General features: G+C 56.3%; 1 protein-coding gene across 1 annotated transcript; it reads left to right on the forward strand.

Moving 5' to 3' along the window:
* Positions 1-1,912: 1,912 nt before the first annotated feature.
* Positions 1,913-25,251, forward strand: SLC6A17 (solute carrier family 6 member 17). Its single transcript, XM_039709515.1, has 12 exons — positions 1,913-2,312; positions 9,130-9,528; positions 15,185-15,342; positions 15,762-15,888; positions 16,530-16,711; positions 18,605-18,715; positions 19,692-19,933; positions 20,213-20,405; positions 20,746-20,938; positions 21,251-21,410; positions 21,906-22,068; positions 22,478-25,251. Exons 2-12 carry the CDS (start codon positions 9,243-9,245, stop codon positions 22,844-22,846), a joined length of 2,184 nt encoding a protein of 727 aa, XP_039565449.1. The 5' UTR covers positions 1,913-2,312; positions 9,130-9,242; the 3' UTR covers positions 22,847-25,251.
* Positions 25,252-27,105: the final 1,854 nt, after the last annotated feature.

The following is a 27,105-nucleotide window of genomic DNA, read 5'->3' on the forward strand; positions in this document are numbered from 1 at the left end:
CCGGGGCAGAGGCAGAGTTATGGCCATGGCTGCTGGCCCAGCTCCCAAGCACCTGGGAGAATTGATCCTTCTGTGCCTAATAGGCTGGAAAGGGAAAGGCTCCAAGGCCAGGAATGTGTATAAACACTCCGATCCAGGAGCTGAGGCAGCGTGGTTTGGGGCTGGAGGTTTGAATCCTCTGGAGTTTGTCTCTTCCAAATGTGGTTTTCCTCCTATCAGGGTTTCTCTTGGTACCAGCAACACCAGCACCAGAAATACACTGGTTGGGAAAATCATCCAGGCTCCATGGCTGAATGTGTGTTTTCAGGACCAGGAGACTTTTCCATGAGATGCTGAACCAGAAATGATCTCCTCTGAAAACTTTTCCCCTGTTTCCCCTGCAGTGAACCAACCTAGCAGCCCTGTGCTTTTCCTGATGAATCTGGTTAGAGGTTTTCTGAGGGCAGCACTGAACATGTGGGGAAGGCTGAGCCCTCCTGGTGTCCTGGGCTCTGCTCCCCACACCAAGCACCCCGAGGAGCTGTGGGAAATTTGGCCTAAAAAGCTGGATTTGGGGTTTGCTCACCCTCAAGAGATGTTTGTGCAAGGCATTTCTGGCTTTTCCAGATGAATGTGCTGCTGTATCCCATGTCCTGCTGGGAAGGAGAGGGAAGTGGTGTCCTTCCACCTGAAGAATTTTATTGTCTGCATTAAAGGTGGGTTAAAGCTGGAGAGCTCAGAGCAGCCTTCCAGGAGCTGAGGGGGCCTACAGGGGAGCCAGAGGGGGATTATTCCTCAGAAATTTGTAATGGGTTTGCACTGAAAGAAGGGGAATTTTGCTTAGATATTAGAAAAAAATCCTGCCCTGTGAGGGTGGGCAGGCCCTGGCACAGGGTGCCCAGAGCAGCTGGGGCTGCCCCTGGATCCCTGCAGGTGTCCAAGGCCAGGCTGGGAGCAGCCTGGGACAGTGAAGCTGTCCCCCATGGTGGGGTGGAATGAGAAGGGCTTGAAGGTCCCTTCCCACCCAAACCATTCTATAATAAATGTAAATATCTCCCATATCTCAGAGCTGGCTGACAGCCCAGCTCAGCCCACTCAGGTCAGTGCTGCTCCCGGGCTCCCCTGGCAGGGGGAACTGGTGTGGCCAGGGATGAGGTGTCCCCTGAGCCCAGTGCTGGCTCTGGGCTGCCCGAGTGTCCCAGGGCTCAGCACCAGCTCTGAGCATCCTCACACTGAAGGGGCAGCTTAAGGATTCACACCTGAGTGAATTTGGGGAGCAGAATTTGGGGCCTGGCCACTGCTCCTGCCTCCCTCCTGTGTGGTCCCAGCCAAAGAAAGTCCTCTGAAACATCAACTAATAAAAGAGATATGAAATACCTCTTTCAAATAACAAAATATAGTGGGTTTAGATTAGATATTAGAAAAAAATCCTTCCCTGTGAGGGTGGGCAGGCTCTGGCACAGGGTGCCCAGAGCAGCTGTGGCTGCCCCATCCCTGGGAGCATCCAAGGCCAGGCTGGATGGGGCTGGGAGCACCTGGGATTGTGGAGCTGTCCCTGCCATGGCAGGGGTGGGACGAAGTAATCATCAAAGTCCCTTGCAATGCAAACCATCCTACAAGTCCCTGATAATAAATCAGGGCAAAGGGGTGCCCAAACCCCCCAAACCCTCCCTCCCCCAGGGGAAGCAGCAGCCAGCAGGGCCCTCCCGGGGCTGCTTTAGGGGCATTTCAAAGGGCTTTTATTTTCCCCACAGCAAAACCAGACCCACCCCTTTGTGTCAGGACTCCATGCTACTTTTTTTTGACTGCGAGAGCCTCCCTCGGAGCAGGGGGGGTGGCCCGGCACCCCAGCTTTGACGCGCAGCCCTGGTGACTCAAGCCTGCGTCAGGGGCTGCGTGTCCCTTCGCGTTGATTTTTTTTTTTAAATTCCTCCTTATTTTTTTTTTAATTTGCTATCCCTTTTCCTCCTCGATTTCCCGGGAGCCGCGCGGAGTGTCCTCCCTCCGGCGAAGGCGAGCGGGGCCGGGCGAGCCCAGCGCGCATCCACGGGGCGGCGGCGGGGCGGGGGGGCACCGGCAGCGGAGCGGAGCCACCGGCACCTCGCAGCATCGCCGCCGAGCCCTTCCCGAGCGCCGCTCGCCTCTCCCGGCTCTGCTGCTCCCGCTCGCCCCGCTCCCCGCAGCCTCGCAGCGGCCCCGCCGCCGCCCGCGCTCGCCGCTGGTGATTTCTGCCGGGAACCCGGAGATTTCTGCGCCGTTCCCTCCGGGACCGGGCCAGTTTCTCCTGGAAGCGGGTCGGTTTCGCCCTCCCGGGGAGCCGCAGCAGTGCCGAGGTGAGGATGCTCCCCCCATCCCCCGGAGGTGGTGCCCCCTCCCCAGCGGGGTCTTTTGGGGGGAAGATGCTCAGGGCCGGGCTGAGGTTCGTGGAGGGGACAGCCCAGCCTGGAGGCATCAGGCGTGGCCCTCAGGGCGGTGTTATCCAGGGCTGGGGGGACATTTGGAGGCAGCAGACGGCTTGAGGCACTCCGGGGGCTGGGGGGTCGCCGCCGGGGGTGGCTCTGGGTTCCTGCCCGGCTCCTGCTGCTGGGGGGCTCATCCCGTTCGAGGATGGGTGGGGATGCAGCCTCCAGGTTGACCTTGACAATAACATTGGGAGAGGAGAAAGCGTTGGGCTGCAATGAATATTTCAGTCCTGGTCCCTGGAGTGGTGGGGGGGTTTTGTCCCTTCTTTTATTTTTATGGTGCTTCTTAAGTGTGGATGGTTGGGTTTGAGGTAGAAAATGGGGCTTGGGGTCCTGGATTTGTGTAATTCCCAGGATTGGGTGTGGGGAGCCCTTGGCCCCCTCTGTGCACGCTGGATACACCCAAAGGTGTGTTTTTTGGGCTGGCCTCTTGGCCAGGTCCAAATTTCCATCACTCTGGGAATGTGGGGCTCAAACCAGCTGAGAAATCTGCTCCCAGCTCTCTGTAGAGGACCCAGAAGGTGAAATCCTGCTGCCTGGATCACGCCTTGTGTCTGAAGCACCTGAGGTTGGAATCCATCAGGAGCTGATGTAACTATTTCTGGTCTTGGTAGGAAAAAACCTGGAGCACGGCGGCAGCTGAGCTATTCTCGGCAGGGTGGAGAGTTCCTTGTGAATATTTCTCCAGAGGTGTCAGGACTAGGTCAAGGAACCTGGCTGGGGCTGTGACTGCTCCAAGGGAAATAAAATGTGGGTCTGAGCTGTCCACTGGGAGGGACTGGAGATGGCTCTGCTGAAACCAGCAGGGATAAAAGGTTCAGTTGAAATCTGGAGTGACTCCACTGCTACTTCAGCCTTGCAGGAATGTGGAGTTACACCAGAGCTGGAGTCACGAGGATCAGATTTACCCCAAATCAGAGGCTGACCTGCCCACGTCCAGGTGAAATCATTGCCTTGGGAGGAGCAGCCCTGCTTTTACCCCATCCCGGGCTGGGTTTGGGTTTGTTTGTTTACAAACGTGGCAGCAGCTTCATGAATTACAACAGGAAAAGCAGCACTCACGGCGGGCTTTGGGTGCTGCCAGTTCGTTGCTTTTCAGGATAAATCTTGGCTGGTTTGGGGCTCATTCAGTAACCTTTGGCTGGAGTGGGTGAGTTACAGTGGATCGCTGAGGTCTAAGAGCAAAACCATCATCTGGTGAATCAAACGGAGCCCTGAAGGCATCATATGATGGTTGCCTTTGCTCTGGTGTCACGTTATTGCAGCTGTGTGTGTTTTCATGCTACCGAAGGAGACATGAAAGGAGCCCCGAGCCCCTGAAGCCACGGGCTCAGCTTCGTGACAAACCCGGGCTGCTCCTCCCGTGACCCATCGCTAAAACCCTTCTGGAGGCTTCTTGGCACCTCCTGGGGACAAGAGTCCCTGTAAGGTCCCAGCCGTGTCCCCCTGAGGTGGGACAGGCCAAGCTGGGCTGGTGCAGCCCCAGCCTGCTTCCCTCCCGAGGATCTGGGGTTATTTATAACATCTGGGCGCTCACAGCCACTGCCGTGGGTGCGAGGCAGAAGCGGGGGCAGCTCTGATTCATCGGCTCTCCTGTGTCACGATGCTAAAGTGGGACGGGAAGGACCCGGGGCGGCTCCAGCCCCCCGGGGGCAAAGCCGGGCTGCCCTCAGCCCCAGCTGGGATGCTTCTCGCAGGTGTCCCGTGCTCTGTCACCTTCTGACACCCACCCCATGTGCAGTTCGTGCCTCCCCAGGGGCGGGTGTGAGGAGGGGAGAGTCACCCCGTGTCCTTTCCGCATGGAGTGGGAGCTGGGTGCTAATTAGCAGGGTTCATTTTAACGAGGGGACAATGGGAGCAGCCCTAATGAGCCCAGATGGTAAAACCCTTCCCCTGTGGAGCCGGAGGCCGAGCAGGGAGGAGCAAACCCCAGCATGGAGCAGGTTTAAGATGGAGGTGCTTGGACCAGCCTGGGCTGGTGGAAAAGGCAGGTTTGCGTGCTGGAGGCTGTGGGAAGGTCCTCTGAGCAGGGCAGGGGTGGGCAGAGCTGCAAAAACTCTGCCTTGGGCAAAAATCTCTTCTTGGGCCTTTGAGGAGAAGTTTGGAGGGTGCTGCCCTTGGTTTCCTGTGGCTTGGAAGAGCGGGACACTTCCCAAAGAACCAGCTCTGCCAGGGCCATCCCCATCCCACCACAGAGGCTCTCCTGAGCTCAGGGAGCAGCAGGAAGGGGCCTGGCCTGGTTTCCTCATGACTTGGACCAAAGTGGGATGTGCATCCAGGTCTCCTTGCCTTGGCTGTGCAGCACAGAGGGAGAACGGGAGGGATCCGTGTCCTTCCCTCCCCCTCTGCCTCCCGGTGACCTTGGATCTGTCCCTTCTCCTCCCTGGTCCAGTGTCCCCACCTCACCGAGCAGCCTTGCCCTGGGTGCAGTGTTTCCCTGGCTCTGTGTGTGTCAGGGAGGATGAGGAGCTGCAAACTGATGCTCAGATCTCCCAGCCCCAAGCTGAGAGTAGATTTCCACCTCCCGAAATCCCTCTGTCCCCACTCCTCCCTCCTTTCCCTGCTCTGTGACCTTGGTGGGGTGAGCTGGACCTTTCCAGGCCTGCTGAGCTGGATGCTTCACCAGGAACATCTTTTTCCTCTCCTTTAGGAGCTGTGGGGGATTTCTGTGGAAGCTGAAGGGGGAGAGATGCTAATAGTGGGGCAGGGAGGGACCAGCAGAGTCCCCAGGGGTTGAAATGCTAATTTTGAATTCACCCAATCTCATCTTGTGGCTTTTCCTGCCTCAGTTTCTCCTTTCTGAACCCAAACAAGGGATAAATGTAGAATTTGGACACAGGAGAGGAGAAATTCCACTGCGCCCCATCATTTGGACCCAGAGCACGTTTGCTGCCGGTGGCTGCTCTCCTTGGGTTCTGCTGTAAATCCCCATCTCCTCCCTGCCTTCCCCTGCTCTCCCAGGCCCAGCTGAAAGCTTTGCTGACACATTTCCAGCCTGTTTATTGCTCCCCAGCTGCCTTCATGAGAAAGCAAGGATGGGCAGAGCTGGGACACGTGGCTCAGAGCCTCCCTCCTCCCCTGGCCCTTGGCGATGCTGCTGGCAGGGCTGGGGGGTCTTCACTCATCCCAAATAACATTTCCCCATGGCTGCTTTTGGGATAATGGGAGCCTCTGAGCAGGGATTAAACCCCTGGGTGTGACGAGGCAGGAGCTTCTCCATCCCTGCCCTTTCCCTGCTGGTTAAATCCAGTTTGTCCCGTGACAAACCTGTCCCACGTGCCTTGGATCTGCTGCTGTGCTGGTTCCCACGCCAGTCCAAAGGGATGGGGTGCTTGGGGTCACCCTGTGCCACCTGGGCATGGATGGGGACTGTCACTTAGTGCCAGCAGGAGCCCTGGGCACAGGGCTCAGGGAATGTGGCTGCTGTCTGAGGAGATCAGTGTGAAGGTTTCCACTGGGACCAGGGAAGTGGGAATCCTGCTCAAGGACACATGGAGCAGGACGAGGTGAGTTATTCCCTCCCCTTGTAATGCCTGTTCAGGGACACCAGCACCGACCTCAGCACAAACTGGTCCTTCCCAGGCTCCTGCTGTGGGCAAAGCCATGTTCCCTCTCCAGCTGGGTGGCACCAGTGCTGGTTTTACCTGGCAAAGCTGTGGGTGCAAAGGCAGCCCTGGTCTGGCAGCACGAGTGAGGTTCTTGCAAGCCATGGGCTCTGAAAGACCCTAATCTCTCTTCTAAAGAGAGAGAAAAAATGCACATTTAAGAAAATTAAGGTCATGGGACTAAGTAAACAAGCTGAATCTCCATCTGTCGGTGACAAGGGTTTTCTATCTCGCTCCAGCCCGGAAAGCTCCTGCTTGTCAGCTGATCTGCCTTGTCTTTCTCACAGGGTGGTTGTTATTTTTGGCAGATGATTTTTTGATTAAATTCCCTTTTCTACCAAAGCAATGCGCAGAAATACCTTTCTCAGATGGGTTTGGACTGTGCTTTTTCGTTTGGGGCTGATGCAAAAGGCTGGGGAAAGGAAAAGGAAGAGCCCCGCTGACCTCGCTTTCCCTGCCCGTGTTCCTGTGCTGTGTGGGCTGGTGGCTTCGTGCAGGCTCTGCCTGGGCTCATCTCCCATTCCCAGCAGGGATGGGGATGGTGGAGGCTGGGTGTGCTCATGGAATCGGGAATGATCCTCTCTCCTTCAGCCTGGATCTCTGCCAGGCAGCAGCACCATGCCCAGGCTGGGGCTGAGCCATGGAGAGACAGCAGGAGCTCCCCAAACCAGCCACGGGACAAGAGCCATCCCAGGGTTAAGGTCTGGATCTCTGCTGTGGTTTTCCCCTCTGGCTTAGCTTGGGCACGGGCAGGAAGATTTGTACCTGTCCTTCACCCTCCTGCCATGTTTGGAGAGCCCATCCCCATGCCCTTAGAGCAGCCCTGCTGATCCCCCACATCCTTTGGGAATGTTGCTGTGTCCTCCAAGGCTCTGAGAGCCTCTGGGGCTCTGGAGGTGCTGGAAGGACCCTGCTCCTCCAGGATCCGTGTCCTGGTGCCTCCCAGCTCCTCAGAACAACTCAGGGGGACCTAAACCCAGGAGAGGGACAGGCTGAGAGCCAGCGGGATGCTGTGGGGTCTGTGCTGACCCCACGGTGCTGGCCTGGCTCAGCACCACCTGCCCTGGAGCTGGGCACCTCCAAGGGCTTGGGGTGTCCCAGAAAAGCTGTTTGGTGCCCTCACCGTGGGCCTCTGCACTCTGGGGGCTTGGCCAGTACATCCTGGATCTCCCTGGCTCTCCCTAATCCTGAGAGGTACTTTAGCGATCCTAAAGAGATTCTCTAAAGAATCCTAAGAGATTCTTTAGAGAATCCTAAGAGATACTTTAGCCCCAAGCCCGAGTCCTCCTGGCGCTCTGAAGGAGCTGCTGAGCACACAGGGAGCAGCAAACAGCCCGTGGGCGATTCAGCCAGGTCTGCACAAATCCACAGCGAGCCCGAGCCCACCCCGATGGAAATCCTGCCCTTTCCTGGCTCGGTGGGGCCCTGCCGTGCTCTGTGCCCTTCCCCAGCCCGGCTGAGGATGCTCCAGCCCCGGGCAGTAATTACACGTGCCGGTAATTGCCACGATTGGCGTGAATGAGCCCTCGTTAGGAAATTAAACATCGCTGGTCTAGGCTTGAAAAAATAACTCGAGCGGCTTCTCCGGAGGAGCCGGATCCAGGAAAGATGTGCAGCCGAGATGGTTGCCTGGCAACAGATGCAGCCGACAGTTGAAAATAGATTTTTTTTCATATAGGAACAGGGCCTGGCAAAGGGGGAACTTCCGTCAGGGGTGAGAAAACACCAAGGTGAGGGTGGCTGAGGGGGAGGTTTCCTGCTCCCGGTGCTTTGCTCTGGGCTGGGATGAGCTTTGCTGCCTGGGCTGAACCCACTGCCCTGAAAAGGGATGGGATTGTGGGCTGAGCTGGATCAAAAACGTCCAAGAGGAAAGAAGAGCTGGGAATGGCTCTGGAACAGCCCCCAGGTGGCAGGAGCTGCTGCCCAGCTGGGGTGGGTCAGTCTCTGAGCACAGCTCTGCCATGCCCAGCCACCAGCCCGGTGTCCCCCGGGAGCAGAGATGGAGAGGGCAGGGAAGCAGGAAGTGCAGCCCTGCAGGAGGGTCACTTTTCCAAGCTGAGGGATTCATTATGAGAGTTCTGTGTTTTCCCCCCAGCTGGTGTTGGACCATGGTCAGTCTAGGGTGGGCATTGTCCATCTGAGCCCAGTGCTCCCAGTATGGAGAGGAAGGACATGGTGCTTTCCCAGTCTGGGCATCCCCAGCCCAGTGGAGCAGATTTCCACAATGTTCCCAAGATTTCTGGGGCAGGGGGAAATCTGCAGGGCTGGGCTGGGCTCTGAGCACCTCCTGAGGTGCTTCTGTCCAGGATTGCTCCTCCTGACCCACGCTGAGGGCTGGGGAAGTGAAGGTGCCAGGGTTGATGGCTTTGCCTTGGCTGCTGCTGGTTTTGCAGCTGTTATCTGTTGTAAAGCTGCCTGGGGAGATTTAGCATCAGGCTCCAAGGTTTTAAGTCACTCCTAATAACTTCCTGGGATGCAGAGATAGCCTGGCCGTTTGTCACTGTCCCCTGAGTGCTTCCAAGCTGTCGTGTAGCAAGCCTGGGCTGTGCTGATGGTCAGGAGGGGAAGGAGCAGGACAGGCAGGGCAGAGCCTGGACTTGGTGTCAGGTCCTGTGAGGTTCAGCTGCTGGGCTGGAGGTGTTAGAGGGGAGAAGAGGGGTCACAGCGATGTGACCTGTCATCACCACCACTGTCCCCTGGACACAGGAGGCTCTTCTCCAAGAATGAGAGCAGCTGTGGCTGCCCCTGGATCCCTGGAAGTGTCCAAGGTCAGGCTGGATGGGGCTTGGAGCAGCCTGGTCCATGGAAGATGTCCCTGGCCTATGGAAGGTGTCCCTGCCCGTGGCAGGGGTGGGCTTGGATGAGCTTTAAGGTCCCTTCCCACCCAAACCACCCTGGCACTCTCTAATTCTCAACCAGAACGTGGCTCCTGGTCCACCATTCCTGGAGCAGGAGACCCTGCAGGTTCAGGTTCAGGTCCCAGGACACGGGGGATGGACACCCTTCTCTCCTGGCGCTGCCTGTCCCACCAGGTCACTGGGGATAACACAAACCCAGCTGACCCCAGCTGACCCCATCCCCAGCAGGTCCTGCTGATGAAGAGGAGGTGAGGCCCGAGCTGTAGCTGCCGCTCTGCGCTGTCCCCTGCGGGACCTTCACCCTCCTGCCTCGCCCACCGCGCCCCGGGGCCGCCCCGATGCCCAAGAACAGCAAGGTGACGCAGCGGGAGCACAGCAGCGAGCATGTCACCGAGTCGGTGGCCGACCTGCTGGCCCACCAGGAGCCCGTGGACTACAAACGCAGCGTGCTCAACGTGACGGGGGAGGCCTGGGACAAGCAGAAGGAGGGGGACGAGGAGCTGGACGCGGAGAACCGGCCGGCGTGGAACAGCAAGCTGCAGTACATCCTGGCGCAGATCGGCTACTCCGTGGGGCTGGGCAACGTCTGGCGCTTCCCCTACCTCTGCCAGAAGAATGGAGGAGGTGAGGGACGGGGCAGGGATGGGATCAGCCCTTGGAGAAGGGGGTGTGACCCAGTCCTGCCTCGCTGCGTGTTGGGGTGTGGATCCCGGGAGAGAACAGGGGTGATTTGGGCTCTAAAATGGGTTATTTGGTATTGGTGCTATGATGCCTGCGGGCAGGAAGAATGCTGTGCAGAACTCCATGATCTCAGGAGGTTAATTACTTTACTATATTACACTATATTACATTATATACTCTATATATATATACACTATATGACACTATATGACACTATATGACACTATATGACACTATATGACACTATATGACACTATATATATATACACTATATTACACTATATTACACTATATTACACTATATTACATTATATACTCTATATATATACACTATATTACACTATATTACATTATATACTCTATATATATACACAATATTACACTATATTACACTATCTATATATAGTATATATACTGTATATACTATATTACACTATATCACACTAACAAGAACTAACACTAACTAACAAACTAAAAACCAGTGACTCTCTGCCCAAGAGTCCTGACAAACACACGTGGATCCAGGTGGTCAAGGAATCCAAAACACCATCACCAGAATCCAATCAAGCAATCACCTCGGGTAAACAATCTCCAGAATGTTCCACATGGGCACAAACACAGGAGCAGCAAATCCACACTAACAAGAACTATCACTAACTAACAAACTAAAAAAACAGTGACTCTCTGCCCAAGAGTCCTGACAAACACACGTGGATCCAGGTGGTCAAGGAATCCAAAACACCATCACCAGAATCCAATCAAGCAATCACCTCGGGTAAACAATCTCCAGAATGTTCCACATGGGCACAAACACAGGAGCAGCAAATGAGATAAGAATTGTTTTGATCATTCTTTTCTCTGCTTCTCTCATAGCTCCTTTCAGGAGAATCCTGACAAAGCTAAATCTCTCTCTGCTCAAAGGGCACGTGAATGCCACAATTTGGGCTCTAAAGTGTGTTGTTTGGGCTCTGAAGGGGGAAGGGGCTGCCAGAAGTTGTGCTGAGATGTGGAGATCTCCAGGATGGCCTCTTCCTAAAGATTGTCCACCTGCCCTCTCCAAAGTCACAGTGAATCCCAGGTTGGGAGCCAGGATTTCTGGCTGCTCCCCCTGACTCCTGTTGGGAATATTTAGTTGCAAGTAACACCAGCCCCACTATCCCTAGAGCTGTGGGCTTTGTTGTTCTCTGATCCCTCACCCCAACCCTAGTGGCAGCTTGGGGCTGTGGCTGAGGTCCCCAGCGTCACAAATGACCCAGGTTAGCATTGATGGGTACATGGCAGTGTTGGCACAGTGCTGTGCTCCCTTTGGTGTGCTTCTTCCAGCCCCAGCACTCCAACTCTGACCCTAATCCTAACTCTAGAGCTGTGGACTCTGTGGTTCTCTGACCCCTAACCCAAGTGCCTAGTTTGGAAATTAGGGCTAAAAAAGGGAAGAGAGAGCTCCTCCATTTCCCTGGGTCCTTGAAGCCACATTTTGTGGTTCCATCCCATTCCCAAATCCTCCTTGCAGCCAGCCACTCTCTCATCCCACTCCGTGCCTCCTCCTTGGGCTTCCAAGAGCAGCCCAGAGGGTCAGGTCCCTCCCAGCTGTGCTGAGCCCCACCACCCTTCATGACACTGATGAGAGGGTGGGCTCCTCACCATTAATCCAAACCCAGTCCCTTCCCAGCCCCTTGGAGGGAGCCAGGACAGCACCCCCATCCCCTGAGCTCCGTGCTCCCAGTGTTCCATCCTTTGTGTGGCCCCAGCCCTGCAGCTGCCGAACCTGCGGCGCCCTCAATAACTCAAACATCTCTGGTGTCACCTTCAGGATGAGTCACTGTGCCCCGTGCAGTCAGCACTCCCCTCCCGGGGCTGCTCAGCCCCATTCCCTTCCCTCCCATCCGGGATGGGGCTCGCTGTGCCTGGCTCCTGCATCCCAGCACCTTCCAGTGCCCTGCTTCGGTTCCAGCTTGGCTCAGTTTTGGCACAGCACAGCTCTTCACCCCAAATTCAGGGCTGGGAGAGGTTGGTACAGCCCAGCTCCCGCATCCCAGCACCTCCCAGTGCCCTGCTTCAGCTCCAACTTGTCTTGGTTTTGGCACAGCACAGCTCTTCACCCCAAATTCAGGGCTGGGAGAGGTTCATACAGCCCAGCTCCTGCATCCCAGCACCTCCCAGTGCCCTGTTTCAGCTCCAGCTCGGCTCGGTTTTGGCACAGCACAGCTCTTCACCCCAAATTCAGGGCTGGGAGAGGTTGGTACAGCCCTGCCAGCTTCATTACAGCCCACAGCGGGCCTCTGATTGCCAAGAAAGTTTTCCCCACCAAATGAGATTTAGAACCAGATTTCCCCATTAAATAAGATTTTTAAAACAGATTTAGAGCCAGAGATTGGAGAACCAGCATCCTTCTTCTCTACAAGGATTAGCCCAGCTGTGCTTCAGTTTCCCCATGCCACAGCAATCCTTAATTAACCATAATTAGTGCACTCAATGAAAAATCCTCAGCTTAGGCTGAGCTCTCTGCTGTCCTGGGTATTTGGGGGGCTTTGGCCTCAGCTGAGCAGTGCTGGGTGATCGGAGGTGCCACTGGTGTTCCCAGGCTGGGATTCCTCCTGCTGTATTCCTCAAATCCGGGAGGTGAATTCCCCAGTTCCATGCAGACAAATGCTGTCTGTATGTGGGGAGCATTCAAGGAGTGGTTTTGGACACAAGACCAGATGGGATGTGTTATGGGGATGGGGACAGAGGCAGCACAGCCCTGACACTGCTGCAGCAGAGATGAGCAATGGGTTTGACCCACCCTGTGCTGGGATCCAGGAGCACCGAGCCAGGCAGGGACTGGGACAAGCAGCTGCTTTTAGGAGCTTCTTGCTGTGATAGAACATCTTTCTGCAGCAGGACTTCAAATAAAAGCTTTACAAGCTGCCCCAGCCGTTACCAGTATTCCATGGATGGGGAAACTGAGGCACGGAGCTGGGAACTGGCTTGACCAGCAGATTGCTGGGCTTTGCTGGGTTTTTCTTTTGCCCAAGTGGCATAATCTGTCTGTCCCATGGGGCAGGCACCGATTCTCTGCCTTTTCCTCCTGCCGTGTCCAACCCTCTTGGCTGGGGCTCCCACCAGGCCGTGAGATGAGCAATGGGTTTAACCCACCCTGTGCTGGGATCCAGGAGCACCGAGCCAGGCAGGGACTGGGACAAGCAGCTGCTTTTAGGAGCTTCTTGCTGTGATAGAACATCTTTCTGCAGCAGGACTTCAAATAAAAGCTTTACAAGCTGCCCCAGCCGTTACCAGTATTCCATGGATGGGGAAACTGAGGCACGGAGCTGGGAACTGGCTTGACCAGCAGATTGCTGGGCTTTGCTGGGTTTTTCTTTTGCCCAAGTGGCATAATCTGTCTGTCCCATGGGGCAGGCACCGATTCTCTGCCTTTTCCTCCTGCCGTGTCCAACCCTCTTGGCTGGGGCTCCCACCAGGCCGTGAGGCTGCTGCCAGCAGCAGTTTGGGAGGGATGGACAGACCTTTCCTGGGCTCTGAGCAGCTCCAGGATGCGATGGCGGCGGCTGCTTTCTCTCCTGCTCCCCCAGCAGGTGTCTGCGGGGGAGAACGGCTGCGTGCTGGAGGCAGGATGGGCTGGAGCCAAATTCCCAGGACTCGGAGTGCCGGCAGCCAGCAGGGCTGGCAGCTCTGCCCTGGTGCTGCACAGCCGTGAGCTGCTGCTCCCCTTTCCAGGCATCCCAGCAAGAAAATCTCCAATACTGGACAAATTTGCATCTGAATCTGTCTCATGTCCAGCTGTCTGTAGGCTGAGATAGCCAGGGGAGTGCTGCAGAGACGGGATGCTCGTGGTCCTTCCTGAACTTCCCTGAGCTCCAGCTCTGCTCTCTGCCTCTCCTTTTACCCTCCCACTCACCCTGGGCTGCTGCACCTCAGTTCCTCTCCCCACCCCCATTTTTAGCACAGCATTCCCCCCATGCTGGGGCAGAGTCCCTGCTCAGAGCAGCTCCCCCTGCCCCAGGTCCTGCCTGGGCCCGGCTGTCACTGGGGTGTCAATCCAGGTGGGAATTTCGGTTGTCTTTGGACTGTCTGCTGCCCTGCAGGAGCCAGGCAGGTTCTCCTGAGCCCATTCCTCAGCTCCTGGCAGGAGCTGGAGCTGTTCCTCAGCCGGGCGCTGCAGTGTGAGTCACGCATCCCTCACGGTCACCAGCTCTGCTTTGGGAAGCACCAGCTCCCCTCCAGCCCCAGTCAGACAGGCATTAACCGACTTGTTAACCCGAGTTGTTTCCACTCCTTGGCCGTGCAGGGTGGCACATGGCACGGTGCTGCTGCTGCTGGGAATGTGGGATGGCCAGGAGGATGTGCTGGGACCGGGGCTGGGCGGTGTCTGGGGGAACAGGATGGCTCAGGAATGTGGCCGTGTCACCAGGGGTCAGCTTATGGAGGTGGCTCCTTGCACATGGTGTCTGGGTTTGGAAACACAGGCGTCTGCTAAGGAAGGCAGGAGCCTCCCCTGAAATGGAAAATGCAAACCCCCTCCCTCCAAATTGTTATAAATTTGAAATTAAGGGGCTCTCAGGCAAAAATATGGGAGCAGGAATAACAGTTCTTTACTAGGGAAGAAAATAAAAAATTAAAATAAACAGTGCAGTTATATTAAAAAAAAAACAACAAACAAAACACTGACAGAGCCAGACACAGCCTGACACCCTGTGGGTCAGGGTGCTGGCAGCAGTCCCATTGGAATTGTGGCTCAGCCCTCCTGCAGTGTCAGGGGTGGTTCTGCTGGAGCAGGGATGCTGTTGAAAGGTGTAGTCTTCCTCTGAAGTGGAAGAGGCAGCTGCTGCTCCTCTGGGAAATCCAGTGGAGAAGCTGCTCTGCTGTCCCGAAATCTCAGATTGTATCCAGGTAGGAATGCTTGGCTCCTGCCCTGGGCAGAGCATCTCCCCAGGGGATGCTGGAATTTGATCAGCCATGCAGGGACACTCAGTGGCCATGGACAGCAGAGATCTCCTGGAGGGAGGATTGGCTGTGGGAGAGAGGAATAAAACTGCCCCATGAACAGCAGAGAATTGCCCCACCTCTGAGAGATGGCAAATAGAATACCCATTGCCTTGCAATCCAGGACACGTGGAGATTTGTCTGTGTGGATTCAGGGAGGCCTTGGAGGCCTTGTGGTCAATCCCACATGATCCACACTGGCAGGGAATGCTGTGGCCTTTGCTTCCACACACGTTTGCTCCTCTCCACAGCTTCTCCTCTGGCCAAGCTCTGATCTGCATTCCTGGATCACAAAATCATGGAACATTTAGGTTGGAAAAGCTCTCTGAGATCACTGAGTCCAAACATCAACCCAGCACAAGGCCACCACTAGTCCCTGTCCCCAGCTGGCATACCCACACGTTTTAAACCCTTGCAGGGATGAGGATTCCCCTGCTGCCCTGGGCAGCCTGTGCCAGTGCCTGACCATCCTTCCCATGAAGAAATTGGTCCCAATATCCAATCTAAACCCCCCCGGTACAACTTGAGGCTGTTTGCAAATGAACTGATTGACCAGGCAGAGCCTGCCCCAGCTCTGCCCTGCTTGTCCACCCTAGAATGACCTTTCTCTCCCTTCCAGGCGCCTACCTGGTTCCTTACCTGGTCCTGCTCATCATCATTGGCCTGCCCCTGTTCTTCCTGGAGCTGGCAGTGGGGCAGCGCATCCGCCGGGGCAGCATCGGCGTCTGGAATTACATCTGTCCCCGCCTGGGAGGCATCGGCTACGCCAGCTGCCTGGTGAGCGTGCCTGGGGACCCTCCAGCCCCATCCTGGGACCTTCCAGCCCCGCCCAGGACCCTCCAGCCCTGCCCTGGGATCCTCCAGCCCCACCCAGGACCCTCCAGCCCCATCCTGGGGACCCTCCAGCCCTGCCTGGGACCCTCCAGCCCTGCCCTGGGATCCTCCAGCCTCATCCCAGGCACCCTCCAGCCCTGCCCCAAAGACCCTTCAGCCCCATCCCGGGGTCTGCGGGGTGAGGCAAACCCCAAGGAGCCCCATGGGGAGGTTCAGGAGGTCAAGAGTTGTTGTTCCAGCTCCACCCATGGCTAGAGGGCTGGTTTGGGATGCGCCCACCCCCTGATCCCTGCAGCCCCGGAGGTGCCCTGGGGCCGTTTCACTGCCCTGTGGTTTGATGTCCTCCTCCTTCCTCCCCCCAGGTCTGTTTTTTTGTTGGTCTCTATTACAACGTCATCATCGGCTGGAGCATCTTTTACTTCTTCAAGTCCTTCCAGTATCCCCTGCCCTGGAGCGAGTGCCCCATCGTGAAGAACGGCTCGGTGGCCGGTGAGGCATGGGGGGCTGGGCTGGGAGGGAGCAGCTCCCAGGGAAGGGGGGCTGTGGGGCCCTGGGGGACACATCATCACCCCAGCAGAAGGTGGGGCCACAGCAGGTGGAGGTTTCTCTCTGGCCCAGCTGCCCCGACCATGTGAAGAGCTTCCCTTTGGGTTGGATGAGTGTCTCCGGTGCTCTTTCTCCCCACTGATGGGATTTGATGCCAGTTTGGGGATCCAGAGTTCCCACTGATGGGATTTCCAGGCTGCCTCAGTGCTTGAGGCCAGAATCTGAGCCAGGACCATGGAGGGAGGCAGCAAGAGTCAGGCAGGGGCTGCTCCACTGCCTGCCTGCAACACGGATGGAGCTAATGGTGTTTTAAAACATCTGAGCATCAGCTTGGGACTCTCTGAGAGGTTTTATAGCAAATGAAAATGTCTCTCCCCATATTTAACATCTCATTTTCACCTGGCAGTAGTTTTATGTCCTGTCTCCTCTTTTTCCTGCTAAGAATGAGCCCCATTAATTTCTGCCCCTCGGTTTCCAGAGGTGTCTCCCTGTCCTGGCTGGCTCCAGCGGGTCTTTGACATTTGATCAGCTCAGGAGACAGTGGATGACTCTCCCCCTCATGCTGTCCTGCCTCTCTCCTGCAGTTGTGGAGACCGAATGCGAGAGGAGCTCAGCCACCACCTACTTCTGGTACCGGGAGACCCTGGACATCTCCAACTCCATCTCTGAGAGCGGGGGGCTCAACTGGAAGATGACCCTGTGTCTGCTGGTGGCCTGGAGCCTTGTTGGCTTGGCCATGATCAAAGGCATCCAGTCCTCAGGGAAGGTGGGTGTTGGTGGCCCCCTGAGCCTGGCTGGGCTCTGTCCTGGAGGCAGGAGCTTGCTGGACACACTATCCTGCCCTGCTCTGGGGTACCTCTTGTATTCACAGGGGACCCCCAACGAAAGCGAGGAAATGATGAATCTGATTCCATGTTCATAGAAGGCTAATTTATTATTTTATGATCTATGTTATATTAAATAATGATATACTAAAACGATACTAAACTACACTAAAGAATAGAGAAAGGATACAGACAGAAGGCTAAAAGATACTAAAGGAAAACTTGTGACTCTCTCCTCAGAGTCTGACACAGCTTGGCCCCTGACTGGCCAATAAGTCAAAACAACTCACAGCAGAAACCAATGAAACAATCACCTGTGGGTAAACAATCTCCAAACACATGCTAAAGCAGCAAAACACAGGAGAAGCAAATCAGATAATTATTGTTTTCCTTTTTCTCTGAGGCTTCTCAGCTTCCCAGGAGAGAAATCCTGGGCAAGGGGTTTTTCCAGAAAATATGATGGTGACAGGTACCAGTGGAATGCTGTGTCCCCTGGGATGGTCAAACCCACTCCACAGCTGGGGTCACCTCTGGAGAGATCCAGAGTAAGATCAAAAGAGGGTGTAGGGAAGAGGTTTAGTTCAACTGGCACGTGCAGCCAGGCCTCGGCCACACCAGCACTGTGGTCTGCCTGAGCTCCAGCACTTCATAGAGTCAGTTAGGTTGGAAGAGGACTTTGAGGTCATCAAGTCCAACCTGTGACCCCACACCACCCTGTCAGCCAGGCCATGGCACTGAGAGCCACATCCAGCCTTTTATTAAACACCTCCTGGGATGGTGACTCCACGAGCTCCCTGGGCAGCCCCTTGTGATGTCCAGTCTCCTCCTGTGAAGATCTTCTTCCTAATGTCCAGCCTGAAGCTCCCTTGGTGCAGCCTAAGGCTGTTCCCTCTTGCCCTGTCCTGGGAGCAAAGCCTGACCCCCCTGGCAGTGCCCTCCTGTCAGGGAGCTGTGCAGAGTGATGAGGTCACCCCTGAGCCCCCTCTTCTCCAGGCTGAGCTCCCTCAGCCCCTCCTCACAGCACTTGTGCTCCAGACCCTTCCCCAGCCTTGTTGCCCTTCTCTGGCACAGCCCAGCACCTCAGCATCTTTCCTAAATTGGGGGCCCAGAACTGGACACAGCACTCGAGGTGTGCCCTCACCAGTGCTGAGCACAGAGGGAGAATCACTGCCCTGCTCCTGCTGGCCACACCATTCCTGACCCAGGCCAGGAGCCACTAGCCTTCCTGGCCAGCAGGGCACACTGCTGGCTCATGTCCAGCTGCTGTCCATCAGTGTCCCCAGGTCCCTTTCTGCCTGGGCACTGCCCAGCCATCTGCACCATGCTGCCCCGAGGGTCCCACAGCTCATCCCTGGGGATCCAGCCCCGTTCTGGGGAGGGAAATGCTCCTTCTCCCCCCTGTGGGGTGTCCATAGGTTGGGTGGGAGCGTGGCTGGGTGCAGGGGGCAGGAACTGAGGCTGTGCTGTGTTCATCCCTCTCGCTCCAGGTGATGTACTTCAGCTCCCTCTTCCCATACCTGGTGCTTGTTTGCTTCTTGGTGCGGGGGCTGCTGCTGCGTGGGGCAGTGGATGGGATCATGGCAGGGCACACGGCTGGCTCATGTCCAGCTGCTGTCCATCAGTGTCCCCAGGTCCCTTTCTGCCTGGGCACTGCCCAGCCATCTGTACCATGCTGCCCCGAGGGTCCCACAGCTCATCCCTGGGGATCCAGCCCCGTTCTGGGGAGGGAAATGCTCCTTCTCCCCCCTGTGGGGTGTCCATAGGTTGGGTGGGAGCGTGGCTGGGTGCAGGGGGCAGGAACTGAGGCTGTGCTGTGTTCATCCCTCTCGCTCCAGGTGATGTACTTCAGCTCCCTCTTCCCATACCTGGTGCTTGTTTGCTTCTTGGTGCGGGGGCTGCTGCTGCGTGGGGCAGTGGATGGGATCATGCACATGTTCACACCCAAGGTGAGAGTTCCAAGCCCAGCAGACTCCAAGCAGGCTCCCCTCCAGGCTGCTCATGTCCTATTTTCCCTTATTCTCTTATTATTCCCCTTATTTTGCTCCCCACCCCGAAAATCAAACTGCCAGCCCCAAACTTGGGGATCCTGATAGATCATCAGGACGTGGAGTGGCTCCCAAAATTCAGGGTGTGACCAGGACAGCCATGAGCCTCACAAGCTCACCATCCTCAGCTACCCAGATGCCAGCGTGGGGGGCACAGAGGTGCCCAAGGGAATATGTAAATACAAAGATTTAATGGAGAGATGCTGGCTGGCAGAAAAACCTCTGCTGGTGGTATGCACTTATTAATTAAGCAGCTAATTCATTAATTAAGCAGAGATGTAGATGAATCAGCTCAGCCAGCGAGGCTGTTAGAAGACATTAATTATGGTCTCTTGACTGATGCTGGGAGGTCTCCAGGCTGCAGCTCTGGCTCCTGGGAGAGGGGGGAGTGTGCCTAAAACACCCCCCGGCCAGGATGTTTGATTTCAGTGCTCCAGGTGCTCTGGAAGCAGGAGATGGCCAGGGGAGGATGGAGACCCATCCCTGGGCAAGTGGTGGTGCCCTGGGCTGGGGGGACACAGAGTGGGGAGCTGCACAGAGAGAGATGGAACCCCCAGTTAGGCCTTCAGGGCAGGTGGAGCAGACAGAGACGTGGTCAGGTCAAACCTTGTCCTGACCTCTCCATGCCTCAGTTTCCCCCTCTGTTTGAATGAGGAGAAGGACCTGTGAGTGCTGGGTAAAGCCAGACCTGAGCACGGCAGATCATGGAATCATGGAATGGTTTGGGTTGGATGGGGCTTTAGAGATGATTTCCTTCCTCCGCCCCACCAAAGCATCCACAGCTGCCCCAAAACCAGCTCAGCCCTTTTAACGTAGCTCTGGCATGGGCTGTGGGGCCACCAGGCCACCTAACTTCTTCTTCTGTCTTCCCTCCAAGCTGGACAAGATGCTGGACCCCCAGGTGTGGCGTGAAGCAGCCACACAGGTTTTCTTCGCCTTGGGCCTGGGTTTTGGGGGGGTCATTGCCTTCTCCAGCTACAACAAGCAGGACAACAACTGTCACTTCGATGCCACCCTTGTCTCCTTCATCAACTTCTTCACGTCTGTGCTGGCCACCCTGGTTGTGTTTGCTGTGCTGGGCTTCAAGGCCAACATCATGAACGAGAAATGCGTGGTGGAGTAAGATTTGCTTTTTTCTCTGTTTGGGGTGGGCAGGTCTTTGCTGCTGCCAGTTGTGGTGGGTCTGGAGCTGGATGATCCTGGGGTTTGGTGGGCCCAAGTTCCTGCTGGTCAGGACCTGGATTTCCAGGGATGTACCTCTGCAGCTGAGGGAGTTGGACATTCAGCTCCTCCAAGCTAAAATCTAACCCCAAGACGAGCTCTTAATCTGCATCTGGGGTGTGAATCCAGTGTGTCTCAGGTGCCCTGGATCACCTGAGAGGTTCTGCTCTCCCTCAGGAACGCTGAGAAGATCTTGGGCTACCTGAACACCAACGTGCTGAGCCACGACCTCATCCCACCCCACGTGAACTTCTCCCACCTCACTGCCAAGGACTACCACGAGATGTACAGGGTGATCATGACGGTGAAGGAGGGGCACTTCAAAGAGCTGGGCCTGGATGCCTGCCTGTTGGAGGATGAACTCAACAAGGTACTTGGTGGCACTCCTGGTAGGACCAGCAGGTCACCCGCCCCATTTCTTCTCCCTGTGTCAATCCTGGGCACATGGATCTGGAAAAACAACTTTTAGAGACCTCCAGGGATGGAGAATCCGAGTCTCTATGGTTTTACCAGCACACAGGGGTCCTCCTGGGGTGGGAGAAGCTCTGTCCAGTACAGGTTGAGCAGGGTCATCACCAGTTCATCTCCAGTACCAGACTGGGGTTTTCTTTCCTTGAAGAGGGTGTGGTGAGGGAAACCTGAGAGGGGCTCGAAGTCTGTGTCCCTGACAAGTTTCTTCCCATCTTTTGGTCCTCTCCCCACCTCAACAGTCGGTGCAAGGGACCGGCCTGGCCTTCATTGCCTTCACAGAAGCCATGACCCACTTCCCAGCCTCGCCCTTCTGGTCCGTCATGTTCTTCTTGATGCTGATCAACCTGGGCCTGGGGAGCATGATCGGGACCATGTCAGGCATCACCACGCCCATCATCGACACCTTCAAGGTGCGGAAGGAAGTGTTCACAGGTGAGGTCTCTTCTCCTGCAACCTCCTTGGGAAGGGGTGGGAGGTCCCCATTGCCTTCAGAGTCACTCCAGAAAAGTGTGGACATGGTGGAAGGTGAACTGAGCCATGCCCAGGCAGGGAATGAACCTTCTGGAGGTCTTTGTGTCCCTCAGGAGCTTCTGCTGGCCATGCCCATACAGGGAATGGACCTTCTGGAGGTCTTGGTGTCCCTCAGGAGGTTCTGCTGGCCATGCCCATACAGGGAATGGACCTTCTGGAGGTCTTGGTGTCCCTCTGGAGGCTCTACTGACCAGTCCCATTTGCTCCCCGCAGTTGGTTGCTGCATCTTCGCCTTCGTGGTGGGGCTGATCTTTGTGCAGCGCTCTGGAAACTACTTTGTCACCATGTTTGATGATTACTCAGCCACGCTGCCACTCACCGTCGTGGTCATCCTGGAGAACATCGCTGTGGCCTGGATTTATGGCACCAAGAAGTAAGGAATTTCTACAGCAAAATGAATAACTGTGGTGTAACTCTTTCTACCTCTTTTCCATATGGGTTTTTTCTCCAGGAGAAAATGCTCCAAGGGCAGTTATAGAGGCAGGAATTTGTTTCACTTTGATCCTCCTGCCCTGCCCTGGTGTAACACAGCCCCAGGAGTGGGTCCTTCTTGTGGGTATCTCTTGGTTGTGATGCTCTGTTACTTGTGATGACCCTTTTTTCTGAGGTTTCCAGCTCCTTCTGGAAGGGGAGGCTGTTCCCCAACAGTTCTCCTTCTTCAGAAGTTGTCCAGAGCAAAGGCAGCTCTGGATAACGCTCAGATGGTCTTGTCCTGAGGAGTTTTCCACAAGTTCTTCAGGCTTGAGGGATGCTGAGGTGGTCACCTGGGCTCTTCTTCAGGCTCTACCTTGAGCATCAGCAGGTTCATGGGAGGTTGTTTCTCACTCAGAGGTGGGGGATATCATGATTCCATGTCTTTCCTTGGCAGGTTCATGCAGGAGCTGACAGAAATGTTGGGTTTCCGGCCCTACCAGTTCTACTACTATGCCTGGAAGTACGTGTCCCCCATCTGCATGGCCGTGCTCATGACTGCCAGCATCATCCAGCTGGGAGTCAGCCCCCCGGGATACAGCGCGTGGATCAGAGAGGAGGTGAGCACAGCTCCCTCCCCTTCCCACCCATGTCCCAGCACAGCAGGGCCAGCTCGGAGCTGCAGACCACTCTGCTCCTCCCAGCTCTGCTCATTCCTCCTTCCTCTCCTGCTGGGTGACATTCCCACCCTGCTCATCCTCTGGGAGCAGTTTGTTCACGCTGCCCAGATATCTCCAGCCAGCTCTGCCAGTGGGCTGAAGCTTGTGCTGATTTTGGTTGGCTCCCACAGCTCCATGCTGTGCCCAGCATTCTGTGTGAGGATCCTTTCCCTCGACCTGAGCCCGCCTTCATGTGCTGTCCCTGGCTCTGGCAGGAGGCAGCAGGAGCTGTCTGGTGTTTCGGAGATGTTGTACCTGATGGGCATCACTGCTGCAGCAGCCTCGAGACGTTAATATCTGTCTCTTCCAGGCTGCTGAAAAGTTCCTGTTCTACCCAACGTGGGCCATGGCCATCCTCATCTGCCTGATCATCCTGGCATCCCTCCCTCTGCCTCTGGTCTTCATCCTCCGGCAGTTCAACCTGGTGTCGGACGGCTCCAACGCCCTCTCCGTCACCTACAAGAAGGGCCGCATGATGAAGGACATCTCCAACTTGGAAGACAACGACGAGACCCGCTTCATCCTGAGCAAAGTGCCCAGCGAGACGCCGTCCCCCATGCCCACGCACCGCTCCTACCTGGGCCCCGGGAGCAGCTCCCCCATGGAAATGAGCAGCGCTCCCAACGGACGGTACGGGAGCGGCTACCTGCTGGCCAGCACCCCCGAGTCTGAACTGTGAGGGCTGCCTGCCCACCACCCCCACCGGGAGAGCAGGGCACTGGGGAGTGGATCCTGGCTGTCCAGGCAACAGGAAAATTAATTACTAAGGGCGGAGAAGAATTAATTACTAAGATGAAGAAGAAACCCCTCTTAAAATCGTAAGCAAAGCAGCCATTTCTAAGATGACGTCGGGAGGAAGGGATTGCAGGAGGGGCAGGACTCCTCTGACAACCCTCGGTGGAAAGGCAGGACCCCTGGACTCACCTCTGGGGAAGCAAAGAGGAGTAAGAGACGCTGCAATACCTTTCCAAGAGCTGTTCTCATGCAGCTCAAATCCGAAGCAAAGAATCTCTCTCTTTTCTAAGCAGCTGATGGTTGGAACAAGGACCTGGCAGCAGGTGGGAAGCCAATCACACTTCCTCCTGTCACCCAGAGCTCTTCCCTCTCCGTCTGTTGTCCTTTAGCCGGGAGGAGTCATGGCCTTATTCCAACGAGCACAATTAATCATCGATGTTCATAGCACAAAAAGGTGCTCTTGTTGTCACCATCGTTGTTGTTGTTGTATCTCCTGTAGGTTTTTATAGCTGTGGACACACCCAAATAACCCCCCAGATTCTGACCAGGGTTGGCAGGGAGCAGCACAGGGCTGGCTGTGGTGTTGGGGTGTGTGAGACAGGGCAGGGTGAATCCCTGGAATCTTTGTTGCCACCAGCACAGGGACGGTGGCTGGGAGTTCTTTGGAGGCACGGAGATGTCACAGCCGTGGGATGGAGTAGCTGGGAGGCTCCATGGGTTGGTGGTGATGGTGCTGAGTGGCTGGAGGACCCCTGAAGTGACAGTGGTTTGGGGTGTGAGGCTGTGTGGGGTCTGGGTGGGGTTGGTGTGATGGGGGTCAGGAGCGCTCGCCTGGAATTACTCCTGCCGTGGGGGATGCTCTGCTGAACCAAAATCCCTGGCATGGTGATCATCTCCTCTCTCTTTAGATGTCCCAGAGGGACAAGCAGAGGAGCTGTGGGACATCCAGTCCTCCCACACTCCTGGTTTAGCTCTCAGGAAACCACCCCTGACTTCCCTCCCTTGCCCCCCTGCCGAGGTGAGCTGGGCAGTGGTTCTCTCTGGATGTGCCTCTCCTCGTGTCCCCGCCGAGCCAGGGGTTTGGCATTGCCTCCTGCCACACCCCACAGGAGCTCAGCAGCTTTGGATGGGGGTGACCAGCTCCTGGGGACCACAGGCATCCGAGGGGCAGCGGCTGCTGGGAGCCAGTGCCAGCTCCCCACCAGCTCTTGATCCAGGCTGGGGAGCCCTTGTGAGAGTCCAGGGGCCTCTATCGTGCCCATCCATGTTTTTGGGGGGATCTGACTGATGTGACCTCATGTTGTTTCTCCCCAGGCTCTTTGGAAAGGGTGGGATCTTCTAGCTCTGAGTCCCACTGGGACTGAGGGTCATTTCCCTGAATCCTACCTGTAACCAAGCACTTCTGCCAAGGGTGTCAGGACAGCCTGGCATCGTCCCCCCTTTCCTTGGGGACACGGAAGCAGCACACTCTCTCCCTCTGTTGCCTCCCAAGGCTGAGGGAGTGCCTCACCTGGGTCCTGCTGGCCTTAGGTTGTGCAGGAAGATCCTTGAGGCCACTCTGAAGGCCACGTTTGTGGGTGCTGGTTCATGAGCCTTTCTATCCTCTGCTTTTCTGTCAACTGCTTTTCTTTCATCTTGGTTCCCTTTTGGCTGGAGGTGAAGGCAGGAAGCAGCTGGTCCATTCACCCCTAACATCCCCGGGGCCAGCAGGTTCCCACAGTGACATCTCTTGTGGGTGTGATCCTTCATTCACAGTCTGCCCCATGGACTTGGCTGGTGACCTGGAGACTCTTCCAGGACAATCAGCTCAAGCCCTTTGTTAACTGTTTTTCTGGGGGGAAGATGGAGGAGTAGAATGAACCAAAGCAGCTCAGTGATGGTTCCAAGATCTGTGAGTCAGCCACGCTCCTCCAGAAGTTCTCTCTTCCTCATCCCCTCCCATCTTTTTCTCCTTCCTCTGCCCATGCAAGAGGGACACAGAAATGTCCCCATGGCATCATCTCTGGAAGAGAAAACCCCAAATCCAGTGGCATTTCCCCATCATTAGGCAACATTTTCCCTCCCATTTCGTATGGGTCCATCCTCACTGGCCAGCAGAACAGAGGATGAGTCAAACCCTTGCCCAGCATCACCTCCCCAACGCCCCCGAGCCCGGGGCTGGGTTCCCACCGTAGCTCCCATGGAGTTAATGGAGCAGGACACCTCCCACAGCCAGAACGCTCAGTCCCATGTGCTCCCACGGCATGATGCTCCTTGGAGCCCGGGGGGAAGGATCCAGCCCTCCCTCTCTCCCACCCCTGCTCCCAAACCAGCCGGCGAGGAGCTCGCTTTCCTCTCTTCTTGCAGCATCAATAAGAGGCAAAGTCAATAAGAAGGTAACAAAGAAGCTATATTATATATATATATAAAAAATATATACAGAGAGAGGAGATGGAATAATAACCTAGAGATTCTCTATTTCTATTGTATATTTATTCTGTAAATGTCACTGTAAATGCTGTTAAATGACAAATCGTATTCCAAAGTGGCCCATGACCTATTTTCATTCCCAGTGCTGTACAGATCAATTCTCATTCTATAGCAGGGCATATTTTTACCTTTTTATTTCTTGTGTCTGGTGGGTGCACGCCCCCTTCTCCCCCCAGCCCCAGGGTGCCCAGCTGCCCTGGGGGTCCAGCAGCGAGGAGGAGGAGGGACAACACCTTTATTTTATCCGTGGAAATACTCGTGTTTTGTCGTGGCATTTGCTCGGTGTTACACACGGGGTTTTGGGGGCTGTGTGTGTGTGTTAGGTGTTAGGAGCTCCGTGTTGTCGCCGTGGCAGCGTGCGCGTGTTCGTCCGTAGATGCCGTGCGTGGGGTGCGCGTGTCCGTGTGCGTGGCTGCCTTTAGCATTCACTTCTGGCTCTACTCGCTCACTTTTGGAGCCTGTGTGGGGCTGTGGGGGTTTCTCCCGCTCGCCGGGGCAGGTTCTCCCTCCACACGCCTTCTCGGGGTGCCAGGCTGCGGATCGGGCCGACCCCCAGTGGCTTTCAGCCCTAGAAATCACTTCTTTTCCTCTTTTTCTGCACAGAGGCACAGGGAATAGCTGCTAGTTGTGAGCACAGGCACTTTTCAGTTTTCCTCCAGGCAGTGGGACAGAGAGGGGGGAACCGCTGCCCATATCCCTGTCCCCCCACATCATCTCCTGGACGTGTTCCCAGCCCAGATCCCGCTGCTCAGAGCAGAGGGGTGTCCCTGCTGCTGGGTGGGTCAGGAGGGTCCAAACCTGCTCCCCCTCTGGGGGAGGGTGTTCAGCGGGTCTGCAGAGGGCACACAGGAGGTGGCTGGAGGGGCACACCCTGTCAGGTCCAGCCTGCAGGGCTGGAGTTGGGGTGCTCTGCTCCCCAGCACCGGCCTTGGCAAGGGCATGACTGGAGCTGGGTCCCCGGGTGTCCCACGGCTCCTTCCCCTCAACCCCTCCAGAACAGCCCCTTCCTCACCTCTCAGCTCCTGCCCAGACCCCGACAGGTCACGTTCAGCCCCAGCACCCCCCAGAAGCAGCTCCCACTGCCTTCTCACGGCCCCCTCCCCTCCCGAGCCGGGTCTCGCTGGCAGGAGCGGGGCCGGCTGGCCTTGGTGGCCGGGAGGGACACGGCACAGCACGGGAACACGCAGGATGCGGCTGCTTCCCCTGGGACAAGCACAACACTGGCGAAACCCTCCTGTACAGGTAAAGCACAGACCCGGTAGTGGCGTGTCCCGTGTCCCCGGTGGCCGCAGTCGTTCCCACGCGTGCCGGGCGGGGCCGGGCTGCGCCGCCCGGGCTCCTCGGGCACCGGGAGAAACCCTCTAAGAGCTGTATCAGTCTGATTAAAAGTCTCTTCTTACCAAGTCTCTCCTCACCGAGTCTCTTCTGTGCCTCTGTTTCCTTTCTTGGGTGGGCTCTGGGGTCTCTCTGAGCTTTAGGGTGGCGGAGACAGAAAGCGAAGGGCGCACGGGTGTTGAGGTCTGTCCTTCCCTGTGTGTCCCACTGTTGTCCTTCTGTCTCCCCTCATCCCTTCCTCCACCCAGCACCAGCCTCTGCCTGGGCCTTGCTCAGAGCGAGCTGTCTGTGGGTGCCTCAGGAGCCTGTGGAGGTTCTTTTCCCTCCTGGCCCAGTTTAACCAGTACCCCGTGGTTTTCCAGGGCGCTGGGACTGGTCTGCTCCTCTGCACAGCGCCCT

This window comes from Passer montanus, unplaced genomic scaffold (assembly GCF_014805655.1).
Source record: "Passer montanus isolate IOZ18808 unplaced genomic scaffold, ASM1480565v1 scaffold211, whole genome shotgun sequence".
Classification (NCBI taxonomy): domain Eukaryota; kingdom Metazoa; phylum Chordata; class Aves; order Passeriformes; family Passeridae; genus Passer; species Passer montanus.